The 23,532-nt window shown below is 40.4% G+C and overlaps 2 protein-coding genes across 2 annotated transcripts in view; one reads left to right on the top strand and one right to left on the bottom strand.

Annotated features, from left to right (window-relative positions):
* Nucleotides 1-10,756, bottom strand: part of COMMD5 (COMM domain containing 5) — a 17,530-nt gene extending 6,774 nt beyond the window's left edge. The window contains 6 exon segments of the mRNA XM_068411884.1: nt 1,841-1,891; nt 5,801-5,829; nt 6,951-7,111; nt 10,364-10,545; nt 10,547-10,723; nt 10,725-10,756. Coding sequence (XP_068267985.1) covers nt 1,841-1,891; nt 5,801-5,829; nt 6,951-7,111; nt 10,364-10,545; nt 10,547-10,723; nt 10,725-10,756 — 632 coding nt within the window.
* Nucleotides 10,669-23,532, top strand: FAM199X (family with sequence similarity 199, X-linked). Its single transcript, XM_068411883.1, has 6 exons — nt 10,669-10,942; nt 13,838-14,057; nt 15,829-15,978; nt 16,319-16,480; nt 17,607-17,867; nt 18,833-23,532. The coding sequence occupies exons 1-6, from the start codon at nt 10,755-10,757 to the stop codon at nt 19,001-19,003; spliced, it is 1,152 nt and encodes a 383-aa protein (XP_068267984.1). The 5' UTR covers nt 10,669-10,754; the 3' UTR covers nt 19,004-23,532.

The raw sequence follows: 23,532 nt of genomic DNA, 5'->3' as shown, positions 1-23,532 counted from the left end.
AATGAATAAATTGGTATGTGTGAAACGCTGACAAATGGCACACAGAACACACCCTCCTGGTAGCAACTAAAGCTACGCTATTTAAAAAAAAAAGTGGTACATTTATTATAAACATTCAGAGAGGGGGAAGTTAGGGTTATCCTTTCCCTTAAAAAAAAAAGTTTTCATTTCATGCAGTTATTTGATGGTGTCAATGTGGCAAGTTTTTCTTTCTTTTCAGTCTATATAGCTTGATGGAACTGTGGGGACATAGAAATACAAATGTCAAATTTCCAGCACTTCAGAGCTGTTGTTTAGTGAACAAAATTGCAAAAATAGAATAAGATGTCAGGAAAAGTATTAAAAATGGATTTTTCTGGGTTATCTAGCTCATACTGAATTTTTGATTAGATGCTAATACTTCTCTTACCATCACAATCATATATATTTACAACTCAGTAGGCATATGTATGATTCAGTGTTACATTTAAGATTATAAAAGCAGATCTGTCTAGAAATCAAATCTGAGGTGCTCTTCTCTGGTCTCAAAACACAGAGCAAGATTACTCTGGATAATCACAGCTTTCGAAATGAGAAAAAGCTAAATTTTCCAGCATCGTGATTTCACAGTAGAAAACAGACAATCATGCATGCTTCAAATGACATCTAAATTTATCCTTTTTCTCCACTGCAAACAATATTTCCACTTTGCAACCGTGAATTTTGCATTCTTAACACCTATAATTCAAACAGAAGAGCAAAGAAAAGATGACAAGGCTGAATTTATTTTTACCCCAAGAACCTTTAGCTTTAAGCCAAGATCTTAACCAAGGAAATGAAAAATATTTTTAACTTTGGTGGCAGCATTCAGACCCTTACGAGCGTAACTGAAATACCACAACTATGATTATCAGGATTCCATGCAGAATATATGGAGTGGTGTTGGGTTAGTGATGCTACGTGCTGAGTGATCTCAAGTTTCAAGGAGGAAAGTTTTGCATATGCAAAAAGTTCAAGCAATTTATAGATGTAGAATAAGCTAAACACGATTGAGCAGAGAACCACACAGAAAAAGGGAATCCCTAGAATGGACAAAAGAGATGATAGGCTGTTCAAAAAGTTCTTGATTTAGTACTTCCTCTGGAGCCACAGAGGTACACTGCTTAGAAAATGAATTACAGCTAGCAGAGCACTTGATATCTCATATGTGTCATCAAGTCACCCAGTGTGAACTCCCAATTCAACTGTACATTAAGACTTGATTAAACGCCGAGAAGGCTTCCACAAACCACAGCATGTAGAAGGCATACGTAGCTTGCCTCTCAACAAGGCAAGTCTTTCACTTTTGCTCTACCTTACAGTGATAATGGTGATAAAAATGCTTAATTCTGCAATGCATTTTTCATCTGTAGGTATTGATGTACCTTACAGAGGCTACAGAACATTATAAAAACTGATGGGAGATGATCACAGAAAACTTGAAAATTGTCACGAAAGCTACTTACTGCATATATAGCCATGCATGATGTTATCACAGAGTCACAGAATGTTAGGGATTGGAAGGGACCTCGAAAGATCATCTAGTCCAATCCCCCTGCTGGAGCAGGATTGCCTAGACCATATCACACAGGAACGCGTCCAGGCGGGTTTTGAATGTCTCCAGAGAAGGAGACTCCACAACCTCTCTGGGCAGCCTGTTCCAGTGTTCGGTTATGTTATGCTGAATCAAAATTATGGGACAAATCTTGTTCTCATTAATTTAGAGAATTTTGCTGTTCCTTCAATAGGCCTGGAACTTTTGTCAGCAGAGCTCTCTGCAACCCTGCCGGCTGCACAATGCGTGATACATGAAGATACTAACCTGTTACCAAAGACTATACTGGAAAAGTCCACGATGAAATCTTCTGGTATCCTGAAAGAGAAGAGCAATAAAAATAGTTAAGTGTTTTGTAACCACAAATGGCCTTAGCTACAAAAAAACCCTCTATTATAGAACACAAAAAATGTGTCAACATTTTCCATCTTCCATTGCTTGAAATTGCCATCAGCTGTTACGTAAGCACTTCAGTATTGATTCAGTCTAGGCTCTCAAAAGGACAGCCTATGTTTTTGTATCAAGAACCCTAAAAACTGTATTACGTCTTCCTGTCCTACCTAGTATGGCAACAGTGAGTTTCAAAAGACCCCAGTATTTGCTTAACTCCTCTCAGTAAAGTCAAGAAAAGTTCTACTGATGGCTCTGACAAGTGCAGAAGGCAGGCCAGCAATGCCTGCTTTCAAAAATCCTAAACCTACACATTTTATTTCACTTTCACCTGAAGTGTAATGAAAAGAAGACCGAATGAATTGCTCCCTCAAAAGTAAAAACAGAGGCCCTTGTGGCTAACATTACTTACAAAAGGAGCATATCTAACATGGGGAGGACAAGCATAAATTTGATGGGGACCATGAGAACTGATCAAATAGACTAACTCACACTCCATCCACCCTCTGCCTCTCCAATACTTTACTATTCCTCCGACGTTGTTGCCTTACAAACAAGCTGCTGTTGATTTTCAGTTCAATATATCAGACTGTGAATAGCAAAGACTGCAGAGCAAACACTATCCAGCTGCTTTTGCCACAGGGACAGTAACCTCCTACACAGAGGCAGGTTGGACAAGTGAGAGAAGTAACTACTGCTGCTGCCACAGTTAAATGCAGCACGCAACACGAATCAGTGCCCAGAGACATTACTCACCAGTGGCTTGAGATACACAGCGGTATATCAAAGAAAAATCAAAGCAAACAAGGAAGTTACCTGTCCTAAAGGGCTTACAGTGTCTAATGATGAGAGAAAAAACAACTCATCAACTCACACGGTGGGAAGATGAAACAGCAGTTATTAGAGCTTGAATTCTTAATGGAAGAAGTGGGGTTAAAACACATTTTTAAACAGTGCTTGGATAAAACTGAATTCATATTAGCAAGGTAGTTATCTGAGGCAAACTGGGAAGTGAGGAGGAGGGACTGGACAGTGCTTTTTTGGCTTGCTGTGTGAAGAGACAAGACTATTTCTGCAAACACTACTTATTCTTTCCATGCAAGTGTATCACTTAACCCATCCTGATGATGACTGAATATCCTCTGTATGTAATGGAATAGCTGGAGACAGGGGGTTGTAATATGATTATGATGATACCTATCACAATACTTGCTCGACTGTAAGAGCAAGCGTTACTAAAACAGAAGCACTAATGCTACCTTTGAGCTTGCATTATCTTTGCTGTGCAGCTAATGATTTTGCTGAAAATTCTGTTCTTGGCTCAAGCAGCTTACACGAGGCCAGTCACACACTAAGCAGATCAAACACAGAACATGGCACAGCTCAGGCCACAGATGGCAATCAATCAGTTTTCAAAGGAACATTCTGAGGAAGGGACTCAAAGGGCAAGGAAGAAGGTGTGAGGGTGTCTCAATCCCATGTTATTGGCCTGAGCCATGAAGTTATTAAACAACGTGAGAGGGGAAAAAATAGCACTCCCAATTTAGAGTGAATTTATTCTCACTGGTGACGCCAGTCAGGCCAAGAAATAGAGAACATAGAATGGCAAACCTGTGAAACCAGTAGTATTGATCTAATTAATCAGAAGTGGGCATGTCTCCCAGCCTCTCTCTCCACCAAAACTAGAAGCCAAGATCAGCTGCATCACCAATAAGTTGAGAATTACAAGACTTTATATGGGTGGAATTAGTCCAATCTTCAGCTTCACTGAAGGAAACAAAATAGAATGCAGGAGAGGTGAAAAAAAGGTAACCTCGCTCAGAGCTCAAACCTTTTAAAAGGAGACAAACAAAAAAAAAGGCAAATAAGCCATTTTTCTGCCTTAAAATGCAAAATACCTGCCCAAACACTGGGGTGTCAATAATGCCAAGACACTGCTGTTCAACCAATTACATGTGTTCTTCATGCACATGATCACAGGATGACCCACAGGAGTCACTGCAGAAGGATAAGTGTCTGAAAGTAATTAGAAGGTGCCTTAAAAACGAGCACGTATTTCATCTCCAAACCCGAGTGCATTGGGAAACAGAGGAAATTACACTTCCCATAGGAACTGAAGATGCTAAAGGTGCTACCAAATTTACTAAGCATCATAGCTTGAGAGTATAATAAGCTATTTAGTCTTCTAGAAGTTTAGCCACAAGGTGAAGAGAGCTACTCACAGGAAATAAGACTGTCAGAGATGGAAGTGAGGAAGAGGCCCAATAATGTGAGAATCATGGGAGCATAGCAGCAACGAGCAGCACATAAAACATACAAGTCTGCAAGCAACACAAATGCAGTTACCTGAACTATTGCTACTATATCAGTCATGTTAACCAGAACAACAAAATAAAAAAGATCTTTCAAGATATAAAAGATATAAAAAAAGATTATCCAGACTGAAAAGTGTCTTCATAGTTCCATGAATAATCCATAAAGTGAGAAAAACAAAAACAGCTACAAAAGTGTAAGGCATTAAAGTGTAGTCAAATGACAAGGACAGGGACCTGTGAGTCTGTATTTCTAGATACAGCCAGTGTACACAGCCAGCCCAGCCAGTGACTTCTGACACTCCTCTATACCCACTTTCTCCACTGCTCAACAGAGGAATATTCACCCACTCCCAGAGACCTTGCCATGGAGCTTTCAGTGCTCTTCCTTATTCCTTAATCACACCGAACACATTCTGTGTGCACCTCAAAAAACACCAACTCCCACTGGGTCAAAAGCAATTCATCAGTTTCTTACTGACCTACTTTAACCTGGGTGTGAACAATACGACGTGGCAGAGGAAGCAGCTCACATTTTAGCTCACAAAAGGCAGGCCAAACTCCAGCACTGAGCTGCAGACAAAATTGTATCAACTAGCAAGGCACCTTTCATCATGGCCCAAATTACACCTTATTGCACCCCGATAACATGTCTAAATCTGCAGCTTTAATTTGCCTGAAGTTGCTCATAAAGTAAATTATGCTTATGACTCTGCAGAACAGAGTCTGAGGAGAAAGCCAATTTGCAGGTTAACAGACAAATAAGGATGAAAAAAGACAGAATTAGAAAAGTATCTATCTGTTTCTCCTAGGTGGCAATCAGAATGCTAAGAAATATGGGAAATTAGCATTTTAAAATAATTGGGCCTTGGTGCAGAGGTTTCTCTATAGATGAAAACATCAACTGCTGTTATTCTCTCATTGCTACTGAATGTGGAAATAAGGGAAAACCTATAAAGATTATTAGCATCTGATGTCTAGCTTTTGGGATATGAACTTGTATTCAGAGATACTCTGAACACACTGATACAGATTTTGACTAAGTCTGTAACAAACGTTATGCTTTCTTGGGTAATGGGCAGGAGAGACTGTAGCTGAACAAGGTGGTAGGATTTCATGAGTGTTATATCATTGGCCTTTCAAACAAGAGAAAAAGTAGGGCAGTTTCTTAGCTTCTGAAATGTTACCACTGTCTTACCAAACACATTAAAAAATACTGCAGGGCAAGGTGGGGATGGCAGAGAGAAGGTCACTCACATTTGCATAACCTACATTACAGACTAAATTAGACCAATCTCCCCAGCATGTGAAATTTACTGCTCATGCTCAGTGCTAAATCAAGTCTTACACAACACCTGTTTTTTTCTTCTGGCTTCCCATGACATTTGGCAACAGATGTATTATGTGTTATTTACAGAAAATTTTTATACCAACTTTGTTGTGTAAAAAAGTCGATTTGGGGAAGCAGTTACATAGAAGTTATGAAAAAAGCAAACATTAAAAAAATAGGCATAAACAGGCATACCTGAGCTCCTTTAGGTCTTCCTTAAAAACCTAGAAAGACAAGGAAGGTGAAATTTTACAAGATGTAGTCTTGAAAGATCATTAATAGTGGTTACTTGCTTGGTATCTCTCCCTAAAAGTTTTAGTCTCGAGTGCCAGTAGTTTTGAAATGACAGGTTACATATTGAGAAGAATTTCCAGAAGTGTTCAAGTTGTGAGAAATCGATAAGACCTAAAATCTCTTGGAAGCCTTTATTTTTGAAAACAACCACCCTGCCATTTCTTTCATGTAGCTATCCATAACGTATTCTTCCTTTAGAGTAATTATGTGCTCTCATTCTAAAATATGTTTTGCAGTAACTTGTTTAAACTATGACATCAGAAAGCAAGTGGCAAAAGATAAGTTCTGAATACTAAAAGCATCCTTTCAGTATGTTTCCTGCAATATATGAGCTTTCCCAGTACGCCTGGGTAAATATGAAAATAGTATCTTAAACAAGAGAGAGGTGCCGGAAGCCCGGAAGTGGTTCGCTCACATAAAAATAAAAAGAGAAAAGGAAAAATGTAAGGTAAAGCAACATGAAAAAGGAAAGAAAATAGCCATGAAGAAGAAACAGGGGTTGGGAACATGGCAGATATATACATATTCACACAGAACATCCATAGTACAAACAAAAATAGCACTTTCTCCCAATTTCCACTACATTGTTCTGGCTGTAAGACCTTCCTTCCTCTGTAGCAGAAGTACGAAGAAAGGCAGGCAAACAAATATGAGAAATTGTAAGTGTGGACAAAATGAGCGGTATGTGTGAACACACAGTTAGGGTACGAGAGCGAGCTGATGCCAATGAAACAACACTTTGCAACCGTTTCTTCTGGGGTTTTAATTTAAGAGTGAAAACAAACATGCACAGTAAACAAGATGCTGAAGCAGAAAAAGATACAGGAATCTCTTTCCCCAAAGCTTAAATACTCTTCCTAAAAGCTCACTGTAAGTCTACCCAACAAGTAAAATAATAAGCTCTAGATTTTTAGCAGTTTCTTCCAACCACTTTAACTTGGAGCAACATTTTTATGTGCAGCTCCCCACCCTGGCAAATAGGGTTTAGATGGTAACTTGCGTCTGACGCAGCTTTTAACTTATCAGGACTCCAAGTACTCCCAGAACTTACTTCTTGTTTGAAAGTTGATAAGGGGAGTCGCAGCGCTTCTCGGAGAAGGGTATACATGCCAGAAATGAGGAAAGCAAGTTGCTCTTCTGAGAGATCAGTGCTTTCTGCAATCAGCTTGACAGATTCCTTGCAGTCTTTTCCTTCCAATGCATTAACAGTGACTGTGAATAAGAAAGAAAAGCAAGATCCTTTTGAAAAGAGGAAGACCTGGAGACCGTGAACTTTAACACAAACATGTCTATGATTTTACTTGACTTAATGTTCTGACATTTTTCCTGATGTGAAACTGTCACTTCAGGTCTCTGCAAATACATCTGATCATCCACCACCACAGGTCAGTCTCACAACATTTTACCAAGGGAACTTCAATGGACTAAGCTTTTGCATTGTAAAATTGAAGATGTTTTCACTGTTGAAATTTGTTCCAGTGGGGTAATGCAAAAAAGATAAAAAAATTAATCGCTCACGAGTACAAATCCAACTTGAGCTTGTATCAACAAACCTGCTCACATCAGAAGTCTGCTTACAGCTTAATTACACTTCTGATACACAGGATAAGAGAGGATTGAGAGATTAAACAAGTCAACACTGTTCTCCAACATTTCACATAATTAATTTATCTTGCAATGACAGCAGAGGCTAAGGATTAAATGAGCAAGCAGACAAAACTCAACCTTCAAGCCTTGTAGTTTGCACAGCTGCTGATAATACAAACTTTAAAGGAAATTACTATTAACCCATGTGGCAATATTATATACTAATAACTGGTCTGGGTTTATATCAATCTTCATCATTCAGTTAATTCTTCCTTTTTCCATATATGCACTGGCTTATATAAATTTCTGTTGTCATGTCAGCCTCTGTCCTGCACTCTGATCAGCCTGGATAGACTGCTGGAGCCACAGGAAGCCCCACTGGGGATAAAAAAAAAGATTACTGACACAATCTTATTGCAGGATCAGGGCATTAGATTAGTCATTTATAATGAGCCATATTTAGTGCTGTGAATAAAGCATGAAAAGTTAAAAATGGCCAGCAAGTGTTACTGAAAGCCAACACGAAGAGATTAACTTAATACTAAGGTTGAAAAAAAAAAAAAGAAGAGTTTTAATCAAACTGCCAGCCTTCCTTTTGGTATTAGGTGGGTTCCACTGAGTACTATCTTCTAATTCTGAATAAATTCTCTTTGCTTTTCCCATGTTTAAACGCACACCAAATTCATCGGTGAGTCCTGGATCATTCATGTGGCTGACTGAATTTGTCTGGCACTATCTGCATGGCAGATTTTGCACAGAGCAGCGGGGATGTGCAAGGTGCTAGTACCAAGCTTTCCACACTGCCTGGAAAAGGCTCTGCTCTACGACAACAAAACTAACTTTGAGAAGAGTCTATTTACTGAAAAGGCCAAATACAGATCAGCACTGAGGCCTGCCTACTAGATAATGCGCAGAGCAGGAAACAGGTTGCTGTTTACTTACCTACTGAAATACAACTTTGATCTGTTTCTTCAAAGAACAACAGGTTGCTTATAGTTTTTAACTAGACAGCTTTAATGACAATATTGGTCTTCTTTCTGTTGACCAATCCTAATAACTGGTTAAAAATCCGTGTCTTCTTTTATAACCTACTTGCATTACCCTAGAATACAAGGTTTTTTTACTCAGTATAAACCAGGGAACTTGGAAATATCAGCTGTACCAACATTTCCAACAGTCAATCTGACAGATCAAAAAAGAATAACCCGAAAACATCCCAAGAAAATCTCACTGCCGGGTCATTTGCTCCTAGCAGAAGATGCCTCCGGTCTCAAACTTACACTTGCAGTTTAGCAGAGCCTGCACTAACACTGGCTGGATAGCCCTGAGATAATGGTATATGCAGTTTTTACATCATGAACTGAGCAGGCGTATAAACCAGCATCTCATTTTTTATATTTGTTATTATTTAGCAATAAAGTAACAGCAACGGCCTCAAAAAACTAACTTGGTGCAAGTGCCAGAGCAATTTAGATATACTGTGTTGAAATCCATCACGTCTTCAAAGGCTTCTAAACCTTGAAGGGAAAAAACTGCTATCCGACAAGCTGTTAATCACAGACCAGCAAGAGCAGAAGACAACTGGAGATTTCTGCCGGCTCTGCATAATCCGGAGGCTGTCTCCATCAGCTCTGGGGCACACTGGCACTTGGGTGGATCAGGGCGGTAGGGTTACCTGCCCTGGCGTCAGCTGGTTTTGAAGAACTGTTTGTTCCCCCTACAGTAGGAAGCATTTATTGCACACCTAAACATAAGTGTTAATTTACACCGAAATTAAGCCCAGATGGGGCTTAGGAGATGGTCAGGCTCCCTGGCACTGATGTAACTTTTCAGTCTCTGTTGCCCCTGCACTAGACAGCAAATATGGTTCAAAATCTGTATTTACTTTTGTCCCAAATGCCTCTGCCTATACATAGCTTTATTGCTTTCAATTATTGCACAGAAACCCTGGATACAGGGCTCCATTTCTGACACTGTGCAGCAACACTTTTAAAGACAAACCAGCTACCAGATGCTTGGAGTCCTTATTGGGTCAAATTAGGAAGAAAAAGCCTGAAAAAAGTTGGCCAAGAGAACATGCACGTAAGGGTCGCAGCACTATGCCATGCTGTGCAGCAGCTGGTCACCTCTCAGCTGGCCACAAATAAGCTGTTCTTTTGCTCCGCTAATCAACTCTTCGATTATTCTGTTATTGTTTTGCACACAATAATTTACTCAACTGAGTAACTCTGATTTTGGTGGTCAAAGGTGCCTTGAGAAAATCTCACCTGTCTTGCCTTACCCCAGGGAGAAGCCTCACAGACAAACATCAAACAGGCAGAGCATTTTCAATCCTACAGCCCCAACTTCAGTAAGACACCCGCGCTTTGAGGTTCCTTTATTTTCTCCTGCACGTTATGAAAACATCCGTGGGGTCTCGGACTTTCACATGCCCTGCACAATCTGACAGTGACTCCACCACTGGCTCTGGGACCGAGGGGTGAGAGAGGGATGATTTTAACAGCGCTCAGTGGGAGTTCCGGGGCCGTCCATAGCTGCACAAGTCCGTACCCCATTCTCACAGATTTTACAGAATTTTATAACACAACTAAGAAACCCCGTCGTTGTATTTAACCCTCAGCTTTCCCCTCCTGCAGGGAAAAGCCAGGGGAAGCGTCCCAGGGGAGCCGCGGCCCCGCCCGCGCACGGCAGAGGCGAGCAGACCCTCCAGCCGGCCGCGCCTCCCTAAGGGCACCCACGGCTCCTGCCCACCGGCTCTGCCTGCGAACCCCCCACCGGGGCCCCTCCCGTGCCCGCGCCAGGCGGGGGGCGGCGGGGAGCCGCGGGGTAGAGCGGGCCCGGGCTGCGCGCCCAGGGCAGGCCACGCTCCGGCCCTACCTTTGAGGAGCCGCCGGAATGTCTCCTTGTCCACCTCCTGCACGCCGCGGGCCATGGCCTCCACCTCGGCCGGCACCCGCGGCCCCAGGAAGCCGCCGCCGCCGCGGCCCCCGCCGCTCTCGCCCTGCCCGTACGCGGCCCCCACCGCCTTGCCCGCCGCTACCGCCGCCATGGCAGCGCGCAGGCCGCCGTCCGCCCTCCGCCGCGGCAGGGGGCGCTGTGCCGTCCCGGCGCGGAGGGGCCGGCGCCGGAAGGAGCCCCCCGCGCCGGCCGCGAGACTGAGGCGCATCCCGGGACCGGCCGCTGATGGCGGCGCTGGCGGCTGGGCCGCTCCGTGCGTGAGGCGCTCGGCTGCTGCCCGCCGGGCCGCGCCGGAGCCGCTCCCGCCGCCATGACCGAGGAGGCGTACGAGAAGTTCCTGGCCCCCGAGGAGCCGTGCCCGCTGCTCTCGCACCAGCACCCGCCGCGGGGCGGCAGCTTGAGCCTGAGCGAGGAGGGCTGCCTGGACGTCAGCGACTTCGGCTGCCAGCTCTCGTCCTGCCACCGCACCGACCCGCTGCACCGCTTCCACTCCAACAGGTCCGCCCGCGGTTTCGCGGGGGCCCCCGGCCGCTGCCCGCCCGGCGGACCGAGGCGGCTGGGCCGAACGGCGGCTCGGAGATGCCGAGGGGGGCCGGGGCGGGCGGGCGGCGCGGGGCTGAGGCGCGGCGGCGGCTGCCGCCCCTCGCCGGGGACCCCTCGGGCCGCCCCTGAGGCGGGAGCGGCCCAGGCGGGAGGGCCCTGCCTGGTACCGGCCTGGTGTGGCTGTTGATCCCGGTAGCCCGCTCGCGGGGCCCCGTACCGTTCCCTTTGGCGGGGCTGTGTATGAGCTTAGGCTGGTTTTGGCTGATAACATCACAGCTGTTAATCAGTGTGAGCTTGGTCGTTTTTAAAAAATGTGTTTATTTCTTTATGATTTCCTTAAAACGCGGTTTTGAGCGCTGTGGGATGGGCAGCGAGAGCGTGGTGTGTTCGTGATGATGAAAAGCAGGCCTTGTGCGGACACCGAGCCAACCTGGAGAGGTTCAGAGTGAGTCAGGCGGCTTGGTGACTGCACCGATTCCTGCAGAAGCATTTCCATCCCATGCTACTAATTAAGGGCAAATTATTCTGTCTGTAATTTGTAGAAAAGGTCTATTCTAAAAATGCAAATGCAGCTCTACAAAGAAATTCCAGGTGTGCTTATGAAATCAAAACCCCAGCCCTGCTTATCCAAGAACCTAATTCTGCTACTATTTATGTGTGGTATTAAACTTTAATATAGCAATAGCTTTTTTTTGAGACCAGTTTGTGAGAGTTCAGTCTTGAACATACACGTGGGATAGTTCTAGTTCCTGTTCTAGAGTTGCAAGATGCTTTTACTGGTTATTAGTGTTTCTACTACACCATAATGAAGAGTGAATAACGTGATCTTTCAATTGAATTTGTATGAGATCATGGAAATTACACTTTAAAAGTGTCATTCACAAGGGCAAGCTCTTAAGTATAGATTCTTAAATGATTCAGCATGAAGAACCTTGATCAAATATGATACACTTTCATGATCTGGTTCTCATATTGTAAGACCCAATAGTGACATGAACAGTAAGATGTATTCATAGCATAGCTCTAAGATAAACGTGTGATATTCACCAGATTTGCATTTAATTAATTTTGTACGTTTCTCTTTGTATTGCCTTTCACTTCCTGAGTGTGTTATTCAGGCTTGCTCGTTTTACAAACCCAGGTTTGTAACCCAGGCATCTTGAGTGGGTATTTCACTTCTCTGAGCAACGACATGCCCTGTCTTGCACTGACTAAGCCATTGCAGATGCACGGCTCAATCTGTGGTGTTCGCATAAGGCTTTCTGTTTTTTAAAGTTATGAGTAATTTTAATGTAGTTCCCACTTGTTAATCCAGTTCACCCCAGCAAGTACAGCAGGCCACCCTAGGTGTGAGAAGGCGAGAGCTGACTGCCCATACCTGCAGTGATACTGCATACCTGGAGTATTTGTGTGTAGTTGGCTGGTGGTCGAGCCCCTCTACCTCATCCTGTGTTTTAATGGGTCTGGAAACTTTGTCCCCTCCGTCTTCCTTACATCGATATTTCATGAATACTGAAACTGTAGTAATGTTTAAAAGCATGCTGTGTCACCATGCTCGTATCCTACTCTATACCGATTGATTGCCCTGCCCACAAAAATCTGTACCAGTAGAACTTGACATGTGTGCAAGGATGCAGAAAGGGAGGGAGGGCAAGATCTCCAGAGTCTGCTAAAAGTTAAGTTCTTGAAATGTCTTTAACATTGCATAAATTCACTGCTGGCCAAATAGATATGGGAGTAAGTCTATCACAAACATGTTTAGCCAACCTGGTGTGCAGCTTAAATAACAACGGTGAGGGCCAGCCTTTCTGGGTGATGCCATTGCTCAGGTTTTGCAGTTGGACAGAGGAATGTTTTTCTAGTTAGCCAGGCTGAAGTGGATAGGCTGACAGAGAAGGATTTGATTGCATGGGTTTGTGTGGTGAATTTTTGAAGGCCTTTTCAAATTGTTTTGGCCATATTGCAGTGCTGTGCTGACTCATGGTTGTCTCGACCTACTTTTCACCAATATGTAAAATAAATCCAGATATGGAGACTGATTTCGTGAGCTTGTTAAATTCTGGGTTACTCTCATTAGAGTAAAAAACCTGTTCTCTGAAGTTTGAACCCTCAATTGCTTTCCTTTAACAACAGCATTAACTAGCTTTTTAAATGAAATTATGAGGGGGGAAAAAAAAGTGTTTAGTGTTGGCATAGTAGCATTTTCACACAGGTCATTTTCCCATCTTGCACTGTCTCATTCGAACAGCATGTTTAATATATTTAGCATTCAGATTTGAAAGTAGTGAATAATGGAGCCCTGGGTATATCCATATTGTGTCCTTATTAAGCCTTAGTTTTGTGTGGGGTTATTAACCTAGAATTTCTTTTTGACTCCTATTTGTCCTGAAGTCCTATTGATTTACTTCTTAGTTTTGCTTATTTCAACTTACATGGAAGTTTAAATATCCCAACATATGGGAAATTATGTTTTTAGTTTAGTGTATTTTAAAAAAAACAACCAACCAACCAACAAAAAGATAATTTACATACTACAGGAATCATGGCTCTGGGGTAGAAACTGTTAATATATTAAAAAAAAGGTGTAATTATACTAACTGTATACGGATTTTTGCCTTGCCATTTTTAACGTCGAATTCCCTTTGGTGTTGTTTATGGACCTTTAAAAATATTTTAAAATAGAATACTTCAATTTACCTAATTATAACTTATTTCAATAAAATCAATGTATAATATTAGTGGCAAGCAAAGTGAAGGTAGTTTTATGAGGCTTAAAAGAACTAAGCATTTTTCAGGACACATGATGCCAGTATGTTTGCTGCTTTCTATCAGTTTTGTCCTATTTTGCAGGTGGAACTTGACGTCTTGCGGAACCAGCGTAGCCAGCTCAGAGTGCAGTGAGGAGCTGTTCTCATCGGTGTCTGTTGGCGATCAAGATGACTGTTACTCTCTGTTGGATGACCAGGAGTTCACCTCTTTTGATTTGTTCCCTGAGGGCAGTGTCTGCAGTGATGTCTCTTCTTCTATCAGCACATACTGGGATTGGTCAGACAGTGAGTTTGAATGGCAGGTAAACTAGTTCCACTGTAAATGTAAAATTTTGTACAGACTGTTAAGTGCTGGGTTTAGCTTTAATTTAAAAGTCCTCAGCATTTGTTTCTTGGTAACTGCTGAATGTAAGAAAAGATATCTGAATGTTTGACGATAAAGAAAATGTTCTGTTCCATTTTATTCCAGAGTTCTTAATCTGGAGGAGAGACTGAAGGTCAGCTCTCCAAAGGGGGATGCTTACATATTATGGTAGTTTGGTTTTAGTGACCAACATGTGTCTTGTAGCCATGAGCTTAATCCTTTGTACTGAGGATCTGCTCTGCTAATGAAATCTGGTTATAGATGTCTGGTTCTGGTGACTGGTTGTATTAAATCTTCCTTTGGAATGGAGCTGGCACCTAGGTAGGGTGTAGAAGCTCTTGCCGTAGCCTATTTCCGTCTTTTTTTCTGTGCCAGTGAGAGTACAGAGCTCACTTTGTCTCACCAGCATGGGAAAAGTGTGAAGGGGAATCACGTCCTCCTTTTTCCTCGTCTGTATTGGATGCAGTCCTGGTCAGGTATCTCCAGTTTGTGGTAGTCTTTGTTCAGCAGTTTGTCAGTTGTAATATGCAAATCTTTTAATATATTATAGACTTAAATTGACTTTTTATATTATAGAGTTAAATCAACTGTGAATGTATACGTACATTTGAAATAGGAAACATGGTGCTTCAGAGTATACTGAGGAATACTTTTCAGTTTTGTCATAAAGCTTAGTCAAAGCATGTACAGGGTCTTCTAAGTGCAGTATAAGGACTGAAAACACTGATTTTGAGAAAGCACAAACCCTGTTCCAGAAGATGCAAATGAATTTAAGATAACATGGACTGAGATGAGCTCTGAATTTCTTACTGTTTTAGTCTCACTGCTAGTCTCCATGTATATTGTATCACAGAAGTTACAAGTGCATTTCTATAATGCAACCTGTAGGAACAACTCAGATTGGATCCCAAAGATTCAGAGCTTCATGGAGCTGTGAAATCTTAATTGCTTGGTAAACTCGGTGATTGTTTTGAAAAGAAACAATTTCCATGTCTTAGTTAGCTGACAGCATGATTGATTAGTAACTAGCTTTTAAAAATGATTCTTTTTTTTTAAAACAAGCATTTTTTAGGAGGCATACTTGATCGGACTTGTAGAATTTTGGAAAGACTTCTTTGTAGCTCTTTATGGTGTTATCTTGCAGAATCTGAGCATGAGTAATCCAAATGTCACACTTTAAGTGGAAGTGCATTCAGAAATTACCTGTCGGTTGTACAAATGAAGCTCACTAAAGTTCTGCAGTTGCTTCCAGGAAAATGACAATGATTTTAATTGAATTGTCTTGTGTATTTACGAGGTGTGGTATAAATTACAAACGTACTTTGAAATGATCTTCCTTAGACTAGACTTATGCTTTAAAATGGGACATGTAGATTTAGGTTTGGATTGTAATGGACAATTTACACTGATGGAGAAGGGAAATAGTTGAAATGGCACATCCTTCTGCTGTTTTCTTAAATGCAACTTTTTAAAGAGAGGATTGATAAGTAGAGAATAGTGTGAATTGAGTTTGCTGCACTTGCTGTTTGTTGGAAGATTCAAAGGAGTACTGCAGGGTTATGAGTAATTATTAAGAAGTTGTTAGAGTACATAGATAAGTGATGCTTTGCTAACTTGACGGTATGTTTTGAATTGTTAACAGTGTAAGAATGACTTTAATTCTGCCTACTGTATTCTAAGGCTTTGTTTTTTCTCTTGCATATTACAAGTTGCCTGGCAGCGACATTACAAGTGGGAGTGATGTACTTTCTGATGTTATACCTAGTATTCCGAGCTCTCCTTGTCTGCTTCCGAAAAAGAAAAACAAGCATAGGAATCTTGATGAACTTCCGTGGAGTGCAATGACAAATGACGAACAGGTGAAATTGACTTTTTACCTATGTGAGAACTGGAATATGCAGAAGAACTTTTAATTAGTGCCTCATCTTAAAAGACCTGCTGGTTGCTGTAGGTGTAAATGTAGACCTGTACAGTACTACTTGATTCTTGAAACTAAATCATCTTGTCTTTTGCATCTGTACTAGGCAGTTTAACGTGTACTCAAGTTTTCACCCTGAGTTTTTGAGGATACTTAATGAGGCTAGAATCATAGGAAATGTGATATTCGAGCACATTTTATTCTGTTGGTCCTTCCTTTTTTCTGTCACTCATTTAGAATCAATAATACTTTAATATTACCTGCCTTTCTTTGGATCCTAGGTTGAATATATTGAATATTTGAGTCGCAAAGTCAGTACAGAGATGGGCCTTCGAGAGCAACTTGATATTATTAAAATTATTGATCCTACTGCTCAGATCTCACCTACAGATAGTGAATTCATTATTGAATTGAACTGTCTCACAGATGAAAAGCTGAAACAGGTGAGTTAAGGTTTGTACATATGACTTTGGGGTTTCAGCATCTGATATGTCTTGCAAAATCTCTTATGGAGTTGTGATCAATTTTTATACATAATCATTAGATGTAGGGAGATACACTAGAGCACAATATTGTCAATGAGGGAAAACAGAGTTCAAAAGAATATTGTATGTATTAATCCTTTATATGAAAGACTGTGGTTATATATACTCAATATGTGTTAAGCCTAAGCTGGAGTGTGTGTAATGAGTTATGCTGTGGGCCCGGTACTGCTTATGACCAAGCGTATTCCACTTCATGACCATCAAGTGGTTGAGGATCTTCATTTGCATACTGAATATAAACTAGCATTTAAAACTCCAAAGGATTGGAATTTGTTGGGGAAGACCATAAATTTCCTTTAAAAAAGGGATATAGAACAATGCCTTTTAAAGATGTTACAAAATACAAATTACAACAAAGAAGGGTACCTGACTGGTATGGTAGATATCTGCTACTTTCGTCTTAGCCTTTGTTCTGTTCTGATGTGTCGTTGGGAAAAGATGCAGTATCCAAACAAGCTGAGCTCCTCAGTGTTATTCTGTATTTGTGATTATGATGAAGGTAAAGATTGAAAATGGAAAACATTCACTGCCCTTTTGGGCTTGGCCTATTTCATATTTCAAACATTTTGTAAGTATCATCTTAAAGTAGAAAAGTACTGCTTTCCTTACAGCCACTTTTGTTTGAGTATACCTAGCAAAATAAAGGGGTTTGCTACATTACGTAAACAACTTAGTTCCCTTGAACTTGGCTGATACTTCTGTTTGGTGTTCTAATAACAGCGACTTATTGTTACATAGTAGAAAACTTGGGGGGCAGGAGAGGGGAAAAAACCCAAACCTTTTTACTTAGTTTTCTTCCTCCCATAATGAAGTTAATATTAACTTAGTTCTTAGTTGAATTCTCTTGATGGCTGCCAGATGGCTTGGGATTTAAGCGGTCACAGCAAAATGTTTTAAAGGACTAACTGAACTGATCCAACAACTTGATAGTTATTAATAGACAAACTGTGGTTTTTCTATGAAAAAGAGTATCTCACTACAGTATTTATCAGGCTTTAGTAATTCTGCTGCCTCTGTTCTAAAGGTGAGAAACTATATCAAGGAACACGGACCTCGTCAACGGTCTGCAAGGGAAAGCTGGAAGAGGAGTAGCTACAGTTGTGCAAGTACCAGTGGTGTGAGCGGTGCCAGTGCCAGCAGCAGCAGTGCCAGCATGGTCAGCTCAGCAAGCAGCAGTGGTTCTAGTGTTGCTAACTCCGCTTCAAACTCGAGTGCCAACATGAGTCGAGCACACAGTGATAGTAATTTGTCCACAAGTGCTGCAGAAAGAATCCGGGATTCAAAAGTAAAGTTTCGAATTACATACATGTGTATTAAACTGTCTAAATTGTGAAGGTTGCTTATGTGATCTTAACTGGGATGTTTGTACTGAAGCAGCATGGTTAGTAACTGAGGATCTGCTGAAGTTATCTAGCTAAACCAATGCTGACTGTTTCCTCTGACATGACCATAATGAATTTAAACTTGTGCTCTTCCCATCACTTTTCTTCTAAAGGAAAGCCTGATGTTTGTATGTAGTAGATCTTCTCATTACTTTTGTTTAGAATTAAGGTGAGTGGGGGTTAAATAAGGACTTATGCATCTAACTTAATTCTTTGAATGAACACACAGTTTTACTGAAAATATTTATTCAAGATTGATCAACTTAATTTAGGCATAATTTCTGTATAGTAAAGACTGTCCTGGTTGTGTGTTTTTTCCCAACTAGAAGTTTCATCAGGCTTGTTGAATCTTCTTCAGTTTATTCTTCCAACATGTCTCATGAGATTACTTGGTGAGGAGTAACCTACTGAAGCATGTTTCAATTAAAGTAGTACCGCGGCACTTATCCTGTCTCCATAATTTCAGTTTCAAGTGTGGAGGAGAGGAGCAGTTCCTGCTTGTTCTTCAACATCTCAGGTTGTTACTGTAAGACTGTAGCGTTTCCTCTGCAATAAAGATTCTTCCGATCAAAGACTCAGATATGCAACATCACAGGGTGATGATGTGCCTCGTAACTCAGACGTGGTAAATGGTCTAGATATTTTAATATTAGATCCAATTTTGGATGAACATTTGCACCACCTCTGAGAATTCATTTTAGTTATTTTTCAGAGGAGACGCTATTTTAGAGGTTAGCTTATATTTGCCAGCTTTAAAGGTGGTTTCTAATCTACAGAACAAAATCTTTGTCTGTAGACAAAATTTTCTTCTTTTCTTTGTTTATAGACAAAAAAACCAAAATTTTTTGTCTCTTCTGTATTTTGACAGAAACGTTCCAAGCAACGGAAACTACAGCAAAAGGCCTTACGCAAGAGACAGCTGAAAGAACAAAGACAAGCTCGTAAGGAAAGACTGAGTGGATTATTTCTTAATGAAGAAGTGCTCTCTTTAAAAGTGACTGAGGAGGACCATGAAGGAGATGTGGACATTTTAATGTGACAGGGGTGAATTTATCAGTGTTCTTTCTAAGCCTTAAATGTATTATCCTTATTGTTTACATATATTTCTTGACCAAATTTTGATTACTGTTAACAGGATAAACCAGAACTCTTCTCAATTGTAATTTTGGTAAGAAGGTCTAAGTATTGAGTAACTTCAGTTTTTTGAGACTAATTTTGCAACAAAGACTTCCGAAATATAACTGACTTCTGAAAAGCTGCTAATAGATACAATTTTAAGGAAATTGGAACTTGGCTAACATGCTAACTTACTTGTAAGACATAAGTTGATGGGTGCTTTTGGATGACACTAAGCATGCTTTACTATGGTTCAGCTTTTTTGTTTTTTCCAACTTAGAGTTAATATTACGCTTGGCTTGTTCTGTCTTCCTTTCCCGTTATTAGGAAGATTGTTTAGCATGAGGAAAAAAATCTTTAGTTCTGTAGGGTTTATTCAGTCTTGCTCTTGGATCATTCAAAATCAAAGCACTATGATAAATCCTTTTCTAGAAGTTGTGATTTAACTCAGACTACACAGAAAACAAGAAGCAGGACTTCTAATGCAGTAACACATATACTACCCAATAATGTAGTTCTTTAGGACGCAATTAGAATTCAAAGAACCAACTTGCAAGCTTAGTCTTCAGAAAGTGATTTTGCTGCTCAGTATCTTATAGTATGATTGTTACTAATGGTTGACCAGTACATCCCTAGTATTGCTATGAAAAGATTAAAATAAAAACACTTTTATGCATTGAAAGTACGCTAATCTGCAATTAAGTTGTCTAGGACACTACTTACAATAGTTAAAAATGCTGCTGGAAACAGAATTGCAAAGGAGCGGCACAAAACTTTGGTGGCTTCTTTCCCCAGAGGCATATCTAAATAGATTCATGTTGGTGGCAAGACAACTTAATGCAGCTGTGCTTTTTAATTGTATGTTTAGCTGAGGATATGTCTTCTGTGTGGGTTGTTACACCATTACATAGTTCACAATTCTCCTTTTGTTATCTCTCTGCTTTTGAAATTTCTCTAGCTAAGAAAACGAGGTAAAATTGTGGCTTTCAGGTAGGGAGGTAAAAGTAGTTTTCACCTGTTTCCTAATTCTGACAATCTGTAAGGTGACTTTTGTCTTTATTTTGCAACTACTTGTGACAGAACTCCTTCCCCCCGAGCTTGAGAGAAAAATGATACTTCTAAATCTCAACGTGAAACTTAAAAGATTATAAAAGTATTTTCTAGTTCCGAGTTTAGGAAGTAATTTTTCATTATCTTGATGCTTCATTGCTTTCATTGTGCTCTTGTGAATTAAGGAGTTTGGCAGTTTAGTGTGGCCACAGGTGCCTGTAATTGCAGGATACAGCCCAATCCTGCAGAATTGCATGATCAACTTTATATAGGACTACTCATTCATTTTGCATGTCCTGCACAGACTTACTAGCCCTGGCAGCTGACGTATTTTTCAGAAGTGACATTCCTTGTAGCCTCAAAATAAACTGACCAGTAAAATATCTGAACAATGGCCTCTGAAAGGACTTTGATAAGAAATAAATGAGGTCCATAGTCAAACTAGTATCTGTGAACTCAGTCACTCTTACTACAGCTGGACAACAGGTACCCAGACTTGGCCATTGACTGATTAAGAGCTATGTAAGGTCATTTTAAACGCAAGTGCTAGCTCTCCCATACGGCCAGTTATTTGGCCACTAACCAGAAGTGACTGTTACCTGTCAGTATTTACTTGAACTGCACTATAGCTGGTTGATGCCTCCCTTCCTCCTGTAGAAGCAATACCAAAAATTTAACAGTATACAAGTTACTGAGAATTTAGATTGACTTAAATCTGGAGCTTCTTTTAAATATCTTGGATGGAATTAAAAATTGAATTGCTATCAATTCAGCTAATTTCAGGGTGCAGTTGTTGAACTCTTGCAACTCAACATGGATGAATTCATTATGAAACATTTCACTGTGTACACTGTCACAGTTCAGTACACCCTTTATTTTCTGTGGTGACTTTGAAATGTGAATTTTTTTTTCTGAAGAAAAATGCACACTTAGTACTGTAGAGAATTGAGACTCTGAAATGAATTGTAAGAAAGGTGCAATATCTCAGTGTGCTGGAGCATGAAAGTGTGTCGCTGTTCTGTTTCAGCAGCATAATTTTGATGAGGTACAGTTCTTTTTTTGGTCACCTGTCTACTAGCTTCTGGACATCTTGCAATGAGGGAGGATAGTATTTCCGTCTTGATCTTAGTGTGAGCATGTAAGTAGAAATTAATCCAAGTGATTAGATGGGTCCAGTTGCCTATCTGTTACATTGAATGAAAGGGTCCTGGGTGTCACAGTAGATGATGGTGGCATGTTGTATCCAGCTGGGTACTTCAGTGTGACAGTTAAAACGATAAAAGAGAGTGGATTTCCAGGAGTTCCATGGTAATGATTTATAGCTCTGTAATCTCATGGTCCCAGTATGTTTATAACCTAAGAATACAAAACTCTGAATGTCCTGCTAAGAATGCAGAACAACATCTTGCTTACCTGAATGTTGTCTTTGCCAAGTACTTGTCACCTCAGAGAACTGGGCCCGAAGTAGCTGTGGGATTCAAGAGTTCTCACATACTTGTCCATGTTTGAGTTTTTTACCCTTTTCTTTTAACATCCTTCTTAGAACTAATGACACACACATTTCGTGGGAGAGGTGTTTTTGTCACATTCTTGTCTTTCCCTGCAATATCCTGTACGCTTACTTGGGGAAGTGTTGAGTCACCATCCCTAGAGGTATTTAAAAGACATGTCGATGTGCTTAGGGTCGTGGTTTACTGATGGACTTGGCTGTGTTAGGTTTACAGTTGGACTCGATCTTAAAGGTCTTTTGCAACCTAAATGATTCTATGAATTTGTATTGGATACCTGTGGCATTAGTCAAACTGTTGGAATTTTAGGTAAACCTGGTCTTGCTGATTCAAGTGTTGGCCATTGTGGCCACAGCTTTGTTCTACAGGAAGTTATCTACACTTTATTGGGTTCAGATAAAGAGTAGTAACAGACTGCTAAAATTATGTATTCTTATTAGTGCTTTTTCAAAAATGAATCAAATCTCTGCTTTTTATTCATGGATAAAAGATGTCAAGCTTAAAAGCAAAATAGAGACAAATGGGAAAAAGCTCACAGTTGTATGGCTCCATGGTACTGAAGCTGTATATCTGGGTGCTTTGTAACCACTGGAACGTGAATGTAATCAGTTTACACTCTGTAACATTAACGGTTTGCTTCCATGGTAACTTTTTCTCTAAAAAGGCTTAGAAGGAGCACTGAAAGTCTGATTGCAATAGGACTGTAAACAATAGAGAACATTCTTTCCTAACACAATTTTAAATATGAGGAAGAAAGCTAGCTGCCTGACAAACCTGTCTAAATTTTGTGTGTGTATCTAATGTCATCCTTTGTCTCTGTTAAGATATTATCTATTTTTCTTTATCTGGGAAACTCACTGAAAGATGGTTATAGTATGCTCAGTATGCGGTGCTTACTAAGAAGAGCAAGAAAAGTCTTTGCAAGGCTTTCCTGGGCTTAACTTTCAGTTCTCATATTGTGGTTTGAAACCTGCGAAGATCATTCTCTGGGAAAAAAACAAACCAACCAACCTGCTTGAACTTATTCATATGCATTTACGTCATCAGAGTGCATATACAATATAGAAACATATAAAAATGGCAATATTTACTGTTCATCTACGCTGAATGGCTGAAGCCATTTCTTTTCTCCTAACACTCTTTCAGCTTTGAAATCAGTTGATGCATTGGTCTGTAAATATTAATAAGCCTGACTTTTTTGGGGGGCTCTTGAAGTTCATTCTTATAAGCCAGATTTTCATGGCGAATGATGTTAGATTTATTGGTTTAATGTCCTTTAGCTTACTGATCTTGCAGTTCTTGGGCATAGAGAAGACAAGTCAACATGCAATTTTCCATTTAAGGATTGCAAAGATAGTTCATTAATCTACCAAGGGCACATCCTAGCAATATTCAAAGCTTGTCTGTTTTGACTATTAACTCTGATTAATCATACTTGCATTCTCTCTCATCTGGTTAACTTTAAAACATTGCCAAATTACAAATAAACTCTTCAATTTAAAAAAAATTGTAATGTTGAAGCCTTGAATATAGTTCATAACCAAAGCAAGGGGAAAGTGGGGTTTTGTGATGTTTTGTTTCTTTTTGGGGGGAGAGATGGGGGTATAGATTATAGTATATGGTACTGCTTAAATTGAGTTGTTTTTTTTTTTTCCCCCAGGTTCTCTGCTAATTGTATCGCTAAAATGCACTTTTGTATAGAAAACTGTCCTCTGTACATTCTGTATCTACATTCCACACTGTTCAGAGAGATTTTACTGAAGTTGTGAAGGATTTACTGAAAGCTGCAATGCTGGTGACTGATGCTGTTGACTTCAAGTTTTCATTGTATTTGAAAATAGTTGTGTGCATATCGAAGTATGGGTTGGAATTAAAATTGATGACATAGCAAAGA

The sequence above is a fragment of the Nyctibius grandis genome, chromosome 13, assembly GCF_013368605.1.
Source record: "Nyctibius grandis isolate bNycGra1 chromosome 13, bNycGra1.pri, whole genome shotgun sequence".
Classification (NCBI taxonomy): domain Eukaryota; kingdom Metazoa; phylum Chordata; class Aves; order Nyctibiiformes; family Nyctibiidae; genus Nyctibius; species Nyctibius grandis.
The sequence above is the reverse complement of the archived record's forward strand: the minus strand, read 5'-3'. Positions and strand labels throughout refer to the sequence as shown.